Source organism: Lotus japonicus, chromosome 3 (assembly GCF_012489685.1).
Source record: "Lotus japonicus ecotype B-129 chromosome 3, LjGifu_v1.2".
Lineage (NCBI taxonomy): Eukaryota > Viridiplantae > Streptophyta > Magnoliopsida > Fabales > Fabaceae > Lotus > Lotus japonicus.
This window is the reverse complement of record NC_080043.1, coordinates 83,588,526-83,607,271: the sequence shown is the minus strand read 5'-3', so window position 1 is coordinate 83,607,271 and position 18,746 is coordinate 83,588,526. Positions and strand designations below refer to the sequence as shown.

The 18,746-nt window shown below is 35.7% G+C and overlaps 5 protein-coding genes across 5 annotated transcripts; all 5 read right to left on the bottom strand.

Annotated features, from left to right (window-relative positions):
* Nucleotides 1-4,418: 4,418 nt before the first annotated feature.
* On the bottom strand, nucleotides 4,419-5,132 carry LOC130744875 (uncharacterized). Its single transcript, XM_057597036.1, has one exon. The coding sequence runs from the start codon at nucleotides 5,130-5,132 to the stop codon at nucleotides 4,419-4,421; it is 714 nt and encodes a 237-aa protein (XP_057453019.1).
* A 2,337-nt stretch (nucleotides 5,133-7,469) lies between these two features.
* On the bottom strand, nucleotides 7,470-8,183 carry LOC130744874 (uncharacterized). Its single transcript, XM_057597035.1, has one exon. It carries the CDS (start codon nucleotides 8,181-8,183, stop codon nucleotides 7,470-7,472), a length of 714 nt encoding a protein of 237 aa, XP_057453018.1.
* A 2,339-nt stretch (nucleotides 8,184-10,522) lies between these two features.
* On the bottom strand, nucleotides 10,523-11,236 carry LOC130744873 (uncharacterized). The gene has a single exon (XM_057597033.1). The coding sequence runs from the start codon at nucleotides 11,234-11,236 to the stop codon at nucleotides 10,523-10,525; it is 714 nt and encodes a 237-aa protein (XP_057453016.1).
* A 2,290-nt stretch (nucleotides 11,237-13,526) lies between these two features.
* On the bottom strand, nucleotides 13,527-14,240 carry LOC130744872 (uncharacterized). Its single transcript, XM_057597032.1, has one exon. It carries the CDS (start codon nucleotides 14,238-14,240, stop codon nucleotides 13,527-13,529), a length of 714 nt encoding a protein of 237 aa, XP_057453015.1.
* A 2,329-nt stretch (nucleotides 14,241-16,569) lies between these two features.
* LOC130744871 (uncharacterized) lies at nucleotides 16,570-17,283 on the bottom strand. Its single transcript, XM_057597031.1, has one exon. It carries the CDS (start codon nucleotides 17,281-17,283, stop codon nucleotides 16,570-16,572), a length of 714 nt encoding a protein of 237 aa, XP_057453014.1.
* Between the last annotated feature and the right edge of the window lie 1,463 nt (nucleotides 17,284-18,746).

Below are 18,746 nucleotides of genomic sequence, written 5' to 3'. Positions count from 1 at the left end.
TGCGCCAACCTTGCCTCGTTTATCATATTGCAACCCATATTCGGACAATTCAACCGACCAGGCGACCAATCTGCCTGACAAATCCGGTTTTTGTAACACTTGTCTCAAGGGTAAATCCGTTCGCACCCTTACTAGAAAACTCTGAAAGTAAGGTCTCAACCGCCGGGCGGTGATGAGGACCGCCAATGCTGCCTTCTCGATTTTCTGGTATCTGACCTCTGCGCCCTGGAGTGTGTGGCTAACGAAATAAATAACTCGATGTTCGCCATCCACCTTCTGCAATATCACATAACTTAGAGCACTATCACTCACAGCAAAATACAAGTGCAGCGGGTGCCCCTGTATTGGTTTTGACAAGATCGGCGGTGATGACAGGAGTTCTTTGAGGCAAACAAAAGCTTCCTCACACTCCGCTGTCCACTCGAATGCAGCATTTTTCCGAAGACACTTGAAAAATGGGAAAGATCTATCGCCAGACTTAGGGAGAAACCGAGACAGAGCTGCTATTCGCCCGGTTAAACGTTGGACTTCTTTCACATTAGAGGGACTTTTCATCTGCTGAATCGCCTTGCATTTGTCTGGGTTTATCTCTATTCCTCTGGATGTGAGCATGAATCCCAGAAACTTGCCACCCTGAACACCAAAAGAGCATTTCTCCGGGTTGAGGCGCATATTGTGCTTTCTTATCTCGCCAAATGCTTCCTCCAGATCTTGATGATGGTCCAAACCATGTACTGATTTAACAATCATATCATCAACGTAAACCTCCATTTTTCTTCCCACCTGCCCAGCAAACACCTTATCCATCAATCTTTGGTAGGTCGCCCCAGCATTCTTTAGTCCAAACGGCATGGTGCGATAACAATAATTGACTCTAGCGGTCATGAAAGCTGTTTTGTCCTCGTCTGCCGGGTGCATGCGGATTTGATGATAGCCAGAATAAGCATCCATCAAGCTAAGCAGTTCGTTGCCCGAGGCACCATCAACGAGACTATCAATGCTGGGAAGGGGATACGAATCCTTTGGACATGCTTTGTTTAAGTCTGTGTAATCCACGCACATCCGCCATTTCCCGTTCGCCTTCTTTACCATTACGACGTTCGCCAACCACGTCGGATATTTCACTTCCCTGATGAATTATGCCGTCAGCAGCTTGTCAACTTCCTGTTGCACTACCTTCCCCTTGTCGCCACCCAAGCGCCTCCTGAGTTGTGAAACTGGCTTGACACTTGGATTCAATGCTAACCGATGGCAGATGAAGTTTGGATCAATTCCGGGCATGTCTTTGCAGCTCCAAGCAAACAAATCTAGGTTCTCCCCAAGGAGCTTTGTCAGGCGCGTCTCCTGTTCGTCCGTCAGTCTGGTCCCAATCTTCAAAGTGCGATCGCCAAACTTTAGCGCCTTTGTTTCCTCGATTGGCGTGGGCCTGTTTACCCGCCCTTCGCCACGTGGATCAAGATTTTCATCCGAAGCTTCAATTTCATAACATCTATGACCGACCAACGCACTTTTCTTGCCGTACAAGTTAAGGCAGTTATTATAACATTCCCTCGCCATCTTCTGGTCCACCTTCAGCTTTCCAACCTTTCCACTGCTTAGCGGATACTTGACCGCCAAGTGGGCTGTTGAGATTACAGCACAAAGGCGATTCAATGTATTTCGCCCGATGATGACATTGTAAGATGCCACCACCTGGAGAACCAGATATCTTACCTTCAAAACCCTGGCACACTCATCTTCCCCGAATATTGTGTCTAGATCAATGTATCATCGCACCATCACTTGCTCACCTGCAAAACCCACCAGGGTTCCCGCATACGGAGTTAGATCATTGTCAGTTAGTCCCAACTTGTCGAATGCGTCACCGTAGATAATATCAGCCGAACTACCCTGATCCAGAAGTACCCTTCTGACGTTGAAACTATTCAACCTTAATTGCACCACTATCGGATCGTCCTTATGGGGTTTTATCCCCTCAAAGTCTGCCATCGAGATTGTGATGTCAGGGTGCACGAATCCGAAAGCAACTTCATGAACCGAATTAACTGCACGAACATGACGCTTTCGCGCCGCATGGGTGTCGCCACCGCCGCCAAATCCTCCGGCGATGGTGTTTATGGTCCCTACGGGCGGTCTTGAGAGTTGAGCGAACGTGTCATCGGCCCCTTTTGTGGCGATAGCCGCTGATTCTTGCTTCTTCTTCTTGCCCTTATTGTCCATTCGTTCCTCCTCTCGCATATGCGCTTTGTTTTGATCGCCACCGTTGAGCCATGGACCTTGGCGATTTCCTTGATATCCCGCCCGAATCAACTTATCAATCTCCCGCTGCAAAGTCCAACAGTCGTCTGTATCGTGCCCGGCGGACCGATGGAACTCACACCACTTCTTGGGATTGGCATCCCGTGGCTGATATTTTGGGGCCTCCGGCTCATCCACTAGATTTGCGTCCCTCGCCCCTCGGAGCATATCCGATAAATCCGTGTTCATCACCATCCCAGTCTCCTCCCGCTGGCGATGAGACTTAGATTGCCAAGGCCGGCGTTGTTCATAATCATCGCGCCGTGGATACAACTGTTCCTTGGTCGGTTTGAATACTGCCTTCCCTTTATCTGGTCTCTGCTGCTTGCCATCCCCCTTATCTTCGCCGTTCTTATCTTTTTTCGCGCGCTTGGGTGACGTGTCGCCTTTTTCCAGTTTCGCGCGCTTTCTTTTGAAAGCATCGTCCTCTTCGTCTAAGATATAAGTGCTGGCTCGAGCACGCATCTCTTCCATCGAACGTGCCGGCTTGCGTGTCAACTTGCTGTTCAACCCTCCCGGTAACAAACCATTCTTGAATGCCAGAGCACAAGCTCGAGGTTCTTCGTCTTCTACCTTAACCGATGCAGCGCTGTACCGTGCCATGTATTCCTTCAGTGACTCTCCATCTTGTTGGCGAATGTTGTACAGGTCATTGATTGTTACCGGCTGATTCTTATTCGCCGAGAATTGTACCAGAAACTTGGATGAAAAGTCTCTGAAATTCGAAATCGATCCGCGCGGCAAAGTCGTGAACCATGCCATTGCCGTTGACTTGAACGTCGATGGAAACATCCTGCACTTCACCGCATCCGATGCCGCAATTATCACCATCTTAGTGTTGAAATACAGTAGATGATCCTTCGGATCAGAATCTCCACTGTAGGAATCCAGAACTAACGTTTTCATATTATCCGGAATTGCCACACTCTCAATGTCCTCCGAGAATGGACGGAACTCAGCTACAGAATCCGCCTCCCTGCTTCCATCATCCTGCTGCCCGCGGCGATAGAAATCTAACTAAGCTTGTAGATGCTCATTCCGCTGCTGGATGTTGCCAATGCTGCGCATCATATGGCGCCATTGCTCCTGTGTCACCGCCGGTTGTTGCTCCGGAGCAGGTGAATTCTCTGGTGAGCGCTCCAGAGATCCGACCTGCGAAGGCGACGGAGGAGGTGGTGGTGATGGAGGAGGAGAAGGCGGCTGTACCCCCGCCGTTCGTATCGGAGAATCCAGGACAACTCGATGAGGCCGCCGAGGCGGCGAAATTCGCTGTCGCACTGGTGAATGATGCTGCCTCCTGCGTCGAGTCTCCATCCACACTAGGAATGACGCAAACCCGATCGAAAAACGAACACCGGTCACAGAATCAAAATCAGAAAACTAGAGAATTGCCTGATCGCAATCAGAGATAACTTCCTGCACAATCAATCCACGTGAATGGGAGTAGAAAGTTTACAGTCCCCACAGACGGCGCCAAAATGTTCTAGCAATGAACATTGAAGAAAGGTACGGTACCAAAGGGTAGAGAGATTGTGCTAGCGAGAGAGAATGAGAGAGAGAATGCTGAATTTCATGTGTTATTTCATCCAATGAGCCAAAAAAGTCCCTTACAATTGATAACTACCTCCTATTTATAGGGCTTGAGCACTACCTATTGGGCTGATTGGGCCTCCGGAGTCGAGGCCCAACCCAAGGCCAAACTCTTGCTCTTTGGCGAGCTAACCCCTGGGCGTTGCCCCTCTAGGGGCTCGCCCAGTCCAAGTAGCATTATAGTAATCAATTTAAAATATGTCATCACTCACTACAAAAATAGAATCATCATTTTCGGCATAAAATATTTCCCTTAGCGGCAGCTAAAATGGTCGTCGTATCTTTTACCTGCAACCACAATTCGCCTGATTTACGAGGTCGACAAAAGGTTTTCCCGCAATTTTATAAGGCGTAAGCAAGCCTTTAGGAACCATAATTCATGGGCAAGGATTGCATAATATTGAAGCAAAAATGAAATCTCATCAACCTAAATAAAACATTGCTAATTTATATTATTTTTTTATAAAATAATGTAATTTCATTTATTATATTCTTCAATAGAGTTTACAATTTCTTTCTTTACATTAAGCTTATGCAGGATCACGGGCAGATTCCGTTGGGGAGAGGATATGTGAAAGAGAAGCACAATATCCCCAAACTTTCTTACTTCTTTGTGAAATAGGAATGTTTTTGGCCTTGAGCTGTGGTGACATCAAAAGAAAATTTGTCAAGTCTTCATGGCAACGTTGTCCCATGTCATTCACGAGATCAAGACAACATTCATCACCAACAGTTTGATTACCATAAAATACACTATTGAAAATCTCACGACCACACGTAAGGTTCAACCTTGCCGCACAACTTTTTATATACTTTACGTAGGACGGCGATGGCTCTGGTGCATAGTTACTTTCAGCTGAACCCATTGGAGAGAGGTTATGTGAAAGAGAAGCACAATATCCCCAAACTTTCTTACTTCTTTGTGTAATAGGAATCTTTTTGGCCTTGAGCTGTGGTGACATCAAAAGAAAATTGGTCAAGTCTTCATGGCAACGTTGTCCCATGTCATTCACGAGATCAAGACAACATTCATCACCAACAGTTTGATTACCATAAATTACACTATTGAAAATCTCACGACCACACGCCGCGTTTAACCTTGCTGCACAACTTTTTATATACTTTATGTAGGAGGGCGATGGCTCTGGTGCATAGTTACTTTCAGCTGAAAGCCCTGTTTGGATTACCAAAGCAAAACTTGTCATGAAAATCACCAATAGACTAAAAGCGTGCAATGAGGCCATGACTCAAAGTTTAAAGATTAGCTATTGATGATAACAAGACAACTTTGCTTCTGATTTTAGTGGTAAACTAAACTATATTTATAGATTAGTAATATTCAATATTTGCAGTTACAACTTTCGAAAAACCGTAAAGTAATTAAAAACCTATATATCATGATAAAAGCTTTGACTAGGCCATGGCTCAATTGAAATAACCACTCAGTTCAATTATGATTATAAGTTTCTAATTAATGTAAACTTCAGCTTTTTTTAATGCACATGCAGATACAGTGGTTACAAATTTTTGTGTTTCAAAAAAATAAACATGAAATTAGGTTATTTGTAATGTACATTTTTGGTGGAATTAAAGAATGCTTTATTTGAGTTACAAATGAATTTTATTACTATTATGATTACAATCATTAATTTATACAAAAAATAGTTTAAACTACTATGTACTTTTTAAAAAACAAGCGAGAAGTAAAATTAAATTATTTTAAAATATAAATTTGAAACATCATTTCTAACTTCGATATAATCACCTGAAGTCCTCCATACTTATCATTATTATTAAATTTTTTCACATGAGCTGACAAATTATACTTTACAGTAATGGATGTAGCTCGTTTCATAGACTCTGAAGTGTGAGACACAAATAACGTGGGAAATCATTATGAGCTGATACTACTTAAGGGAGTTGAAGATAGTAAAAGACATTCATCAAACTTGCCATCATATATATATATATATATTTAATCTCTGCACCAAGAAAAAATATATTTAATGTTCACCAAATTCAATACCATTTTCATTAGTTGGTGGTGTCTTTTGGAAAATAAAAAGCTAACTAGCGTACTTGCAATGTCCATTTGAGTGAAAAGAATATTTTGAAATATATAATCGCATTATAATGATAGATTTCAAATAAAATTGAAATAAACAACAAAGTAGGTTATTTGCAATGTTCATTTGAGTGAAAAGAATATTTTGAAATTTATAATCCCAATATAATGATAATAATTTTTTCAAAAATGAAAAATATTATTATGAAATGAAACAGCAGAAGAGGGCAACCCTCACTCCTATGGTAGCACTATACGTCCATAGAAAATTCTCCCACAGGCATCGGTCCATCACAACCTGCTTTTGCCAATAAAAAAATCAGCATTAGAATTAGCCTCCCTAAAATTATGAAAAACCCCCCACACACTCCATCTCCTTACATAAGTAATCTATCATATTCAAATCATTCACCAACTTCAAAGGACCATGATTATTTGAAGTAATCCGCCCCACAACAAGCACATAATCACTCTCAATGATGGTATTACTCATACCAAATTCTTTTAATAACCCTAAGGAAGTGCAAATTGCCTTCACCTCTGCTTATAAAGCTCATAAAGACCCCAACGCCATTTAGAAAAAAACCAGCAGTCTCCCCTTCATGATTATCACTATGTTTTCTGGTGGTTTTTCGTATCCTTCCAACAAAACTCTAGGTCTTAACCATTTAATATAGTTTCCACCTTTAAAATTAATATAAATACATGAGTTTTCTTTGAAATATGTAGCAATAATAAATAAAATGAGGGTTAAATATGCTTTTAGTCCCTTTAAAGTAAATATTAATTGAATTTGATTCCTCTAAAAAAAATCCATAGGTTTTAGTCCCTAACACTATTGAAATGAGAAAAGTTAGTCAGTTGATTCACTTTGTGGCGGTTTCAACTACTACTAAAACAAAGAATAAACAATTTGTGGCGGTTAAAAATTGCCTCAAATATACAAAAATGCCACAAAAAGTGTGACAGAGACTACCTTCACCTATTTAAATAATGTTGAGGATTAAAAGAAATGAATTTTTATTAGGGATGAGATGCAATTCACCAATGTTTAATAGGGGCACTAATATATTCAAGCCTAAAAGTAAATATAAAATGAAGCATATTTCCATAAATGCTATATTTGAGTGACATTAAATAGAGAAATTGCTGGAAAAGTAGCATTATAGTAATCAATTTAAAATATGTCATCACTCACTACAAAAATAGAATCATCATTTTCGGCATAAAATATTTCCCTTAGCGGCAGCTAAAATGATCGTCGTATCTTTTACCTGCAACCACAATTCGCCTGATTTACGAGGTCGACAAAAGGTTTTCCCGCAATTTTATAAGGCGTAAGCAAACCTTTAGGAACCATAATTCATGGGCAAGGATTGCATAATATTGAAGCAAAAATGAAATCTCATCAACCTAAATAACACATTGCTAATTTATATTATTTTTTTATAAAATAATGTTATTTCATTTATTATATTCTTCAATAGAGTTTACAATTTCTTTCGTTACATAAAGCTTATGCAGGAACACGGGCAGATTCCGTTGGGGAGAGGTTATGTGAAAGAGAAGCACAATATCCCCAAACTTTCTTACTTCTTTGTGAAATAGGAATGTTTTTGGCCTTGAGCTGTGGTGACATCAAAAGAAAATTTGTCAAGTCTTCATGGCAACGTTGTCCCATGTCATTCACGAGATCAAGACAACATTCATCACCAACAGTTTGATTACCATAAAATACACTATTGAAAATCTCACGACCACACGTAGGGTTCAACCTTGCTGCACAACTTTTTATATACTTTACGTAGGACGGCGATGGCTCTGGTGCATAGTTACTTTCAGATGAACCCATTGGAGAGAGGTTATGTGAAAGAGAAGCACAATATCCCCAAACTTTCTTACTTCTTTGTGTAATAGGAATCTTTTTGGCCTTGAGCTGTGGTGACATCAAAAGAAAATTGGTCAAGTCTTCATGGCAACGTTGTCCCATGTCATTCACGAGATCAAGACAACATTCATCACCAACAGTTTGATTACCATAAAATACACTATTGAAAATCTCACGACCACACGCCGCGTTTAACCTTGCTGCACAACTTTTTATATACTTTATGTAGGAGGGCGATGGCTCTGGTGCATAGTTACTTTCAGCTGAAAGCCCTGTTTGGATTACCAAAGCAAAACTTGTCATGAAAATCACCAATAGACTAAAAGCGTGCAATGAGGCCATGACTCAAAGTTTAAAGATTAGCTATTGATGATAACAAGACAACTTTGCTTCTGATTTTAGTGGTAAACTAAACTATATTTATAGATTAGTAATATTCAATATTTGCAGTTACAACTTTCGAAAAACCGTAAAGTAATTAAAAACCTATGTATCACGATAAAAGCTTTGACTAGGCCATGGCTCAATTGAAATAACCACTCAGTTCAATTATGATTATAAGTTTCTAATTAATGTAAACTTCAGCTTTTTTTAATGCACATGCAGATACAATGGTTACAGATTTTTGTGTTACAAAAAAATAAACATGAAATTAGGTTATTTGTAATGTACATTTTTGGTGGAATTAAAGAATGCTTTATTTTATTTACAAATGAATTTTATTACTATTATGATTACAATCATTAATTTATACAAAAAATAGTTTAAACTACTATGTACTTTTTAAAAAACAAGCGAGAAGTAAAATTAAATTATTTTAAAATATAAATTTGAAACATCATTTCTAACTTCGATATAATCACCTGAAGTCCTCCATACTTATCATTATTATTAAATTTTTTCACATGAGCTGACAAATTATACTTTACAGTAATGGATGTAGCTCGTTTCATAGACTCTGAAGTGTGAGACACAAATAACGTGGGAAATCATTATGAGCTGATACTACTTAAGGGAGTTGAAGATAGTAAAAGACATTCATCAAACTTGCCATCATATATATATATATATATATTTAATCTCTGCACCAAGAAAAAATATATTTAATGTTCACCAAATTCAATACCATTTTCATTAGTTGGTGGTGTCTTTTGGAAAATAAAAAGCTAACTAGCGTACTTGCAATGTCCATTTGAGTGAAAAGAATATTTTGAAATATATAATCGCATTATAATGATAGATTTCAAATAAAATTGAAATAAACAACAAAGTAGGTTATTTGCAATGTTCATTTGAGTGAAAAGAATATTTTGAAATTTATAATCCCAATATAATGATAATAATTTTTTCAAAAATGAAAAATATTATTATGAAATGAAACAGCAGAAGAGGGCAACCCTCACTCCTATGGTAGCACTATACGTCCATAGAAAATTCTCCCACAGGCATCGGTCCATCACAACCTGCTTTTGCCAATAAAAAAATCAGCATTAGAATTAGCCTCCCTAAAATTATGAAAAACCCCCCACACACTCCATCTCCTTACATAAGTAATCTATCATATTCAAATCATTCACCAACTTCAAAGGACCATGATTATTTGAAGTAATCCGCCCCACAACAAGCACTTAATCACTCTCAATGATGGTATTACTCATACCAAATTCTTTTAATAACCCTAAGGAAGTGCAAATTGCCTTCACCTCTGCTTATAAAGCTCATAAAGACCCCAACGCCATTTAGAAAAAAACCAGCAGTCTCCCCTTCATGATTATCACTATGTTTTCTGGTGGTTTTTCGTATCCTTCCAACAAAACTCTAGGTCTTAACCATTTAATATAGTTTCCACCTTTAAAATTAATATAAATACATGAGTTTTCTTTGAAATATGTAGCAATAATAAATAAAATGAGGGTTAAATATGCTTTTAGTCCCTTTAAAGTAAATATTAATTGAATTTGATTCCTCTAAAAAAAATCCATAGGTTTTAGTCCCTAACACTATTGAAATGAGAAAAGTTAGTCAGTTGATTCACTTTGTGGCGGTTTCAACTACTACTAAAACAAAGAATAAACAATTTGTGGCGGTTAAAAATTGCCTCAAATATACAAAAATGCCACAAAAAGTGTGACAGAGACTACCTTCACCTATTTAAATAATGTTGAGGATTAAAAGAAATGAATTTTTTTTAGGGATGAGATGCAATTCACCAATGTTTAATAGGGGCACTAATATATTCAAGCCTAAAAGTAAATATAAAATGAAGCATATTTCCATAAATGCTATATTTGAGTGACATTAAATAGAGAAATTGCTGGAAAAGTAGAATTATAGTAATCAATTTAAAATATGTCATCACTCACTACAAAAATAGAATCATCATTTTCGGCATAAAATATTTCCCTTAGCGGCAGCTAAAATGATCGTCGTATCTTTTACCTGCAACCACAATTCGCCTGATTTACGAGGTCGACAAAAGGTTTTCCCGCAATTTTATAAGGCGTAAGCAAACCTTTAGGAACCATAATTCATGGGCAAGGATTGCATAATATTGAAGCAAAAATGAAATCTCATCAACCTAAATAACACATTGCTAATTTATATTATTTTTTTATAAAATAATGTAATTTCATTTATTATATTCTTCAATAGAGTTTACAATTTCTTTCGTTACATAAAGCTTATGCAGGAACACGGGCAAATTCCGTTGGGGAGAGGTTATGTGAAAGAGAAGCACAATATCCCCAAACTTTCTTACTTCTTTGTGAAATAGGAATGTTTTTGGCCTTGAGCTGTGGTGACATCAAAAGAAAATTTGTCAAGTCTTCATGGCAACATTGTCCCATGTCATTCACGAGATCAAGACAACATTCATCACCAACAGTTTGATTACCATAAAATACACTATTGAAAATCTCACGACCACACGTAGGGTTCAACCTTGCTGCACAACTTTTTATATACTTTACGTAGGACGGCGATGGCTCTGGTGCATAGTTACTTTCAGCTGAACCCATTGGAGAGAGGTTATGTGAAAGAGAAGCACAATATCCCCAAACTTTCTTACTTCTTTGTGTAATAGGAATCTTTTTGGCCTTGAGCTGTGGTGACATCAAAAGAAAATTGGTCAAGTCTTCATGGCAACGTTGTCCCATGTCATTCACGAGATCAAGACAACATTCATCACCAACAGTTTGATTACCATAAAATACACTATTGAAAATCTCACGACCACACGCCGCGTTTAACCTTGCTGCACAACTTTTTATATACTTTATGTAGGAGGGCGATGGCTCTGGTGCATAGTTACTTTCAGCTGAAAGCCCTGTTTGGATTACCAAAGCAAAACTTGTCATGAAAATCACCAATAGACTAAAAGCGTGCAATGAGGCCATGACTCAAAGTTTAAAGATTAGCTATTGATGATAACAAGACAACTTTGCTTCTGATTTTAGTGGTAAACTAAACTATATTTATAGATTAGTAATATTCAATATTTGCAGTTACAACTTTCGAAAAACCGTAAAGTAATTAAAAACCTATGTATCACGATAAAAGCTTTGACTAGGCCATGGCTCAATTGAAATAACCACTCAGTTCAATTATGATTATAAGTTTCTAATTAATGTAAACTTCAGCTTTTTTTAATGCACATGCAGATACAATGGTTACAGATTTTTGTGTTACAAAAAAATAAACATGAAATTAGGTTATTTGTAATGTACATTTTTGGTGGAATTAAAGAATGCTTTATTTTATTTACAAATGAATTTTATTACTATTATGATTACAATCATTAATTTATACAAAAAATAGTTTAAACTACTATGTACTTTTTAAAAAACAAGCGAGAAGTAAAATTAAATTATTTTAAAATATAAATTTGAAACATCATTATTAAATTTTTTCACATGAGCTGACAAATTATACTTTACAGTAATGGATGTAGCTCGTTTCATAGACTCTGAAGTGTGAGACACAAATAACGTGGGAAATCATTATGAGCTGATACTACTTAAGGGAGTTGAAGATAGTAAAAGACATTCATCAAACTTGCCATCATATATATATATATATATTTAATCTCTGCACCAAGAAAAAATATATTTAATGTTCACCAAATTCAATACCATTTTCATTAGTTGGTGGTGTCTTTTGGAAAATAAAAAGCTAACTAGCGTACTTACAATGTCCATTTGAGTGAAAAGAATATTTTGAAATATATAATCGCATTATAATGATAGATTTCAAATAAAATTGAAATAAACAACAAAGTAGGTTATTTGCAATGTTCATTTGAGTGAAAAGAATATTTTGAAATTTATAATCCCAATATAATGATAATAATTTTTTCAAAAATGAAAAATATTATTATGAAATGAAACAGCAGAAGAGGGCAACCCTCACTCCTATGGTAGCACTATACGTCCATAGAAAATTCTCCCACAGGCATCGGTCCATCACAACCTGCTTTTGCCAATAAAAAAATCAGCATTAGAATTAGCCTCCCTAAAATTATGAAAAACCCCCCACACACCCCATCTCCTTACATAAGTAATCTATCATATTCAAATCATTCACCAACTTCAAAGGACCATGATTATTTGAAGTAATCCGCCCCACAACAAGCACATAATCACTCTCAATGATGGTATTACTCAAACCAAATTCTTTTAATAACCCTAAGGAAGTGCAAATTGCCTTCACCTCTGCTTATAAAGCTCATAAAGACCCCAACGCCATTTAGAAAAAAACCAGCAGTCTCCCCTTCATGATTATCACTATGTTTTCTGGTGGTTTTTCGTATCCTTCCAACAAAACTCTAGGTCTTAACCATTTAATATAGTTTCCACCTTTAAAATTAATATAAATACATGAGTTTTCTTTGAAATATGTAGCAATAATAAATAAAATGAGGGTTAAATATGCTTTTAGTCCCTTTAAAGTAAATATTAATTGAATTTGATTCCTCTAAAAAAAATCCATAGGTTTTAGTCCCTAACACTATTGAAATGAGAAAAGTTAGTCAGTTGATTCACTTTGTGGCGGTTTCAACTACTACTAAAACAAAGAATAAACAATTTGTGGCGGTTAAAAATTGCCTCAAATATACAAAAATGCCACAAAAAGTGTGACAGAGACTACCTTCACCTATTTAAATAATGTTGAGGATTAAAAGAAATGAATTTTTATTAGGGATGAGATGCAATTCACCAATGTTTAATAGGGGCACTAATATATTCAAGCCTAAAAGTAAATATAAAATGAAGCATATTTCCATAAATGCTATATTTGAGTGACATTAAATAGAGAAATTGCTGGAAAAGTAGCATTATAGTAATCAATTTAAAATATGTCATCACTCACTACAAAAATAGAATCATCATTTTCGGCATAAAATATTTCCCTTAGCGGCAGCTAAAATGATCGTCGTATCTTTTACCTGCAACCACAATTCGTCTGATTTACGAGGTCGACAAAAGGTTTTCCCGCAATTTTATAAGGCGTAAGCAAACCTTTAGGAACCATAATTCATGGGCAAGGATTGCATAATATTGAAGCAAAAATGAAATCTCATCAACCTAAATAACACATTGCTAATTTATATTATTTTTTTATAAAATAATGTAATTTCATTTATTATATTCTTCAATAGAGTTTACAATTTCTTTCGTTACATAAAGCTTATGCAGGAACACGGGCAGATTCCGTTGGGGAGAGGTTATGTGAAAGAGAAGCACAATATCCCCAAACTTTCTTACTTCTTTGTGAAATAGGAATGTTTTTTGCCTTGAGCTGTGGTGACATCAAAAGAAAATTTGTCAAGTCTTCATGGCAACGTTGTCCCATGTCATTCACGAGATCAAGACAACATTCATCACCAACAGTTTGATTACCATAAAATACACTATTGAAAATCTCACGACCACACGTAGGGTTCAACCTTGCTGCACAACTTTTTATATACTTTACGTAGGACGGCGATGGCTCTGGTGCATAGTTACTTTCAGCTGAACCCATTGGAGAGAGGTTATGTGAAAGAGAAGCACAATATCCCCAAACTTTCTTACTTCTTTGTGTAATAGGAATCTTTTTGGCCTTGAGCTGTGGTGACATCAAAAGAAAATTGGTCAAGTCTTCATGGCAACGTTGTCCCATGTCATTCACGAGATCAAGACAACATTCATCACCAACAGTTTGATTACCATAAAATACACTATTGAAAATCTCACGCCCACACGTCGCGTTTAACATTGCTGCACAACTTTTTATATACTTTATGTAGGAGGGCGATGGCTCTGGTGCATAGTTACTTTCAGCTGAAAGCCCTGTTTGGATTACCAAAGCAAAACTTGTCATGAAAATCACCAATAGACTAAAAGCGTGCAATGAGGCCATGACTCAAAGTTTAAAGATTAGCTATTGATGATAACAAGACAACTTTGCTTCTGATTTTAGTGGTAAACTAAACTATATTTATAGATTAGTAATATTCAATATTTGCAGTTACAACTTTCGAAAAACCGTAAAGTAATTAAAAACCTATATATCATGATAAAAGCTTTGACTAGGCCGTGGCTCAATTGAAATAACCACTCAGTTCAATTATGATTATAAGTTTCTAATTAATGTAAACTTCAGCTTTTTTTAATGCACATGCAGATACAATGGTTACAGATTTTTGTGTTACAAAAAAATAAACATGAAATTAGGTTATTTGTAATGTACATTTTTGGTGGAATTAAAGAATGCTTTATTTTATTTACAAATGAATTTTATTACTATTATGATTACAATCATTAATTTATACAAAAAATAGTATAAACTACTATGTACTTTTTAAAAAACAAGCGAGAAGTAAAATTAAATTATTTTAAAATATAAATTTGAAACATCATTTCTAACTTCGATATAATCACCTGAAGTCCTCCATACTTATCATTATTGTTAAATTTTTTCACATGAGCTGACAAATTATACTTTACAGTAATGGATGTAGCTCGTTTCATAGACTCTGAAGTGTGAGACACAAATAACGTGGGAAATCATTATGAGCTGATACTACTTAAGGGAGTTGAAGATAGTAAAAGACATTCATCAAACTTGCCATCATATATATATTTAATCTCTGCACCAAGAAAAAATATATTTAATGTTCACCAAATTCAATACCATTTTCATTAGTTGGTGGTGTCTTTTGGAACTTAAAAAGCTAACTAGCGTACTTGCAATGTCCATTTGAGTGAAAAGAATATTTTGAAATATATAATCGCATTATAATGATAGATTTCAAATAAAATTGAAATAAACAACAAAGTAGGTTACTTGCAATGTTCATTTGAGTGAAAAGAATATTTTGAAATTTATAATCCCAATATAATGATAATAATTTTTTCAAAAATGAAAAATATTATTATGAAATGAAACAGCAGAAGAGGGCAACCCTCACTCCTATGGTAGCACTATACGTCCATAGAAAATTCTCCCACAGGCATCGGTCCATCACAACCTGCTTTTGCCAATAAAAAAATCAGCATTAGAATTAGCCTCCCTAAAATTATGAAAAACCCCCCACACACTCCATCTCCTTACATAAGTAATCTATCATATTCAAATCATTCACCAACTTCAAAGGACCATGATTATTTGAAGTAATCCGCCCCACAACAAGCACTTAATCACTCTCAATGATGGTATTACTCATACCAAATTCTTTTAATAACCCTAAGGAAGTGCAAATTGCCTTCACCTCTGCTTATAAAGCTCATAAAGACCCCAACGCCATTTAGAAAAAAACCAGCAGTCTCCCCTTCATGATTATCACTATGTTTTCTGGTGGTTTTTCGTATCCTTCCAACAAAACTCTAGGTCTTAACCATTTAATATAGTTTCCACCTTTAAAATTAATATAAATACATGAGTTTTCTTTGAAATATGTAGCAATAATAAATAAAATGAGGGTTAAATATGCTTTTAGTCCCTTTAAAGTAAATATTAATTGAATTTGATTCCTCTAAAAAAAATCCATAGGTTTTAGTCCCTAACACTATTGAAATGAGAAAAGTTAGTCAGTTGATTCACTTTGTGGCGGTTTCAACTACTACTAAAACAAAGAATAAACAATTTGTGGCGGTTAAAAATTGCCTCAAATATACAAAAATGCCACAAAAAGTGTGACAGAGACTACCTTCACCTATTTAAATAATGTTGAGGATTAAAAGAAATGAATTTTTTTTAGGGATGAGATGCAATTCACCAATGTTTAATAGGGGCACTAATATATTCAAGCCTAAAAGTAAATATAAAATGAAGCATATTTCCATAAATGCTATATTTGAGTGACATTAAATAGAGAAATTGCTGGAAAAGTAGAATTATAGTAATCAATTTAAAATATGTCATCACTCACTACAAAAATAGAATCATCATTTTCGGCATAAAATATTTCCCTTAGCGGCAGCTAAAATGATCGTCGTATCTTTTACCTGCAACCACAATTCGCCTGATTTACGAGGTCGACAAAAGGTTTTCCCGCAATTTTATAAGGCGTAAGCAAACCTTTAGGAACCATAATTCATGGGCAAGGATTGCATAATATTGAAGCAAAAATGAAATCTCATCAACCTAAATAACACATTGCTAATTTATATTATTTTTTTATAAAATAATGTAATTTCATTTATTATATTCTTCAATAGAGTTTACAATTTCTTTCGTTACATAAAGCTTATGCAGGAACACGGGCAAATTCCGTTGGGGAGAGGTTATGTGAAAGAGAAGCACAATATCCCCAAACTTTCTTACTTCTTTGTGAAATAGGAATGTTTTTGGCCTTGAGCTGTGGTGACATCAAAAGAAAATTTGTCAAGTCTTCATGGCAACATTGTCCCATGTCATTCACGAGATCAAGACAACATTCATCACCAACAGTTTGATTACCATAAAATACACTATTGAAAATCTCACGACCACACGTAGGGTTCAACCTTGCTGCACAACTTTTTATATACTTTACGTAGGACGGCGATGGCTCTGGTGCATAGTTACTTTCAGCTGAACCCATTGGAGAGAGGTTATGTGAAAGAGAAGCACAATATCCCCAAACTTTCTTACTTCTTTGTGTAATAGGAATCTTTTTGGCCTTGAGCTGTGGTGACATCAAAAGAAAATTGGTCAAGTCTTCATGGCAACGTTGTCCCATGTCATTCACGAGATCAAGACAACATTCATCACCAACAGTTTGATTACCATAAAATACACTATTGAAAATCTCACGACCACACGCCGCGTTTAACCTTGCTGCACAACTTTTTATATACTTTATGTAGGAGGGCGATGGCTCTGGTGCATAGTTACTTTCAGCTGAAAGCCCTGTTTGGATTACCAAAGCAAAACTTGTCATGAAAATCACCAATAGACTAAAAGCGTGCAATGAGGCCATGACTCAAAGTTTAAAGATTAGCTATTGATGATAACAAGACAACTTTGCTTCTGATTTTAGTGGTAAACTAAACTATATTTATAGATTAGTAATATTCAATATTTGCAGTTACAACTTTCGAAAAACCGTAAAGTAATTAAAAACCTATGTATCACGATAAAAGCTTTGACTAGGCCATGGCTCAATTGAAATAACCACTCAGTTCAATTATGATTATAAGTTTCTAATTAATGTAAACTTCAGCTTTTTTTAATGCACATGCAGATACAATGGTTACAGATTTTTGTGTTACAAAAAAATAAACATGAAATTAGGTTATTTGTAATGTACATTTTTGGTGGAATTAAAGAATGCTTTATTTTATTTACAAATGAATTTTATTACTATTATGATTACAATCATTAATTTATACAAAAAATAGTTTAAACTACTATGTACTTTTTAAAAAACAAGCGAGAAGTAAAATTAAATTATTTTAAAATATAAATTTGAAACATCATTTCTAACTTCGATATAATCACCTGAAGTCCTCCATACTTATCATTATTATTAAATTTTTTCACATGAGCTGACAAATTATACTTTACAGTAATGGATGTAGCTCGTTTCATAGACTCTGAAGTGTGAGACACAAATAACGTGGGAAATCATTATGAGCTGATACTACTTAAGGGAGTTGAAGATAGTAAAAGACATTCATCAAACTTGCCATCATATATATATATATATATTTAATCTCTGCACCAAGAAAAAATATATTTAATGTTCACCAAATTCAATACCATTTTCATTAGTTGGTGGTGTCTTTTGGAAAATAAAAAGCTAACTAGCGTACTTACAATGTCCATTTGAGTGAAAAGAATATTTTGAAATATATAATCGCATTATAATGATAGATTTCAAATAAAATTGAAATAAACAACAAAGTAGGTTATTTGCAATGTTCATTTGAGTGAAAAGAATATTTTGAAATTTATAATCCCAATATAATGATAATAATTTTTTCAAAAATGAAAAATATTATTATGAAATGAAACAGCAGAAGAGGGCAACCCTCACTCCTATGGTAGCACTATACGTCCATAGAAAATTCTCCCACAGGCATCGGTCCATCACAACCTGCTTTTGCCAATAAAAAAATCAGCATTAGAATTAGCCTCCCTAAAATTATGAAAAACCCCCCACACACCCCATCTCCTTACATAAGTAATCTATCATATTCAAATCATTCACCAACTTCAAAGGACCATGATTATTTGAAGTAATCCGCCCCACAACAAGCACATAATCACTCTCAATGATGGTATTACTCAAACCAAATTCTTTTAATAACCCTAAGGAAGTGCAAATTGCCTTCACCTCTGCTTATAAAGCTCATAAAGACCCCAACGCCATTTAGAAAAAAACCAGCAGTCTCCCCTTCATGATTATCACTATGTTTTCTGGTGGTTTTTCGTATCCTT

Excerpts from the sequence above, each read along its gene's own strand:
- LOC130744875 (XM_057597036.1), bottom strand. The coding sequence starts at position 5,132 with ATGGCCTCATTGCACGCTTTTAGTCTATTGGTGATTTTCATGACAAGT.
- LOC130744874 (XM_057597035.1), bottom strand. The coding sequence starts at position 8,183 with ATGGCCTCATTGCACGCTTTTAGTCTATTGGTGATTTTCATGACAAGT.
- LOC130744873 (XM_057597033.1), bottom strand. The coding sequence starts at position 11,236 with ATGGCCTCATTGCACGCTTTTAGTCTATTGGTGATTTTCATGACAAGT.
- LOC130744872 (XM_057597032.1), bottom strand. The coding sequence starts at position 14,240 with ATGGCCTCATTGCACGCTTTTAGTCTATTGGTGATTTTCATGACAAGT.
- LOC130744871 (XM_057597031.1), bottom strand. The coding sequence starts at position 17,283 with ATGGCCTCATTGCACGCTTTTAGTCTATTGGTGATTTTCATGACAAGT.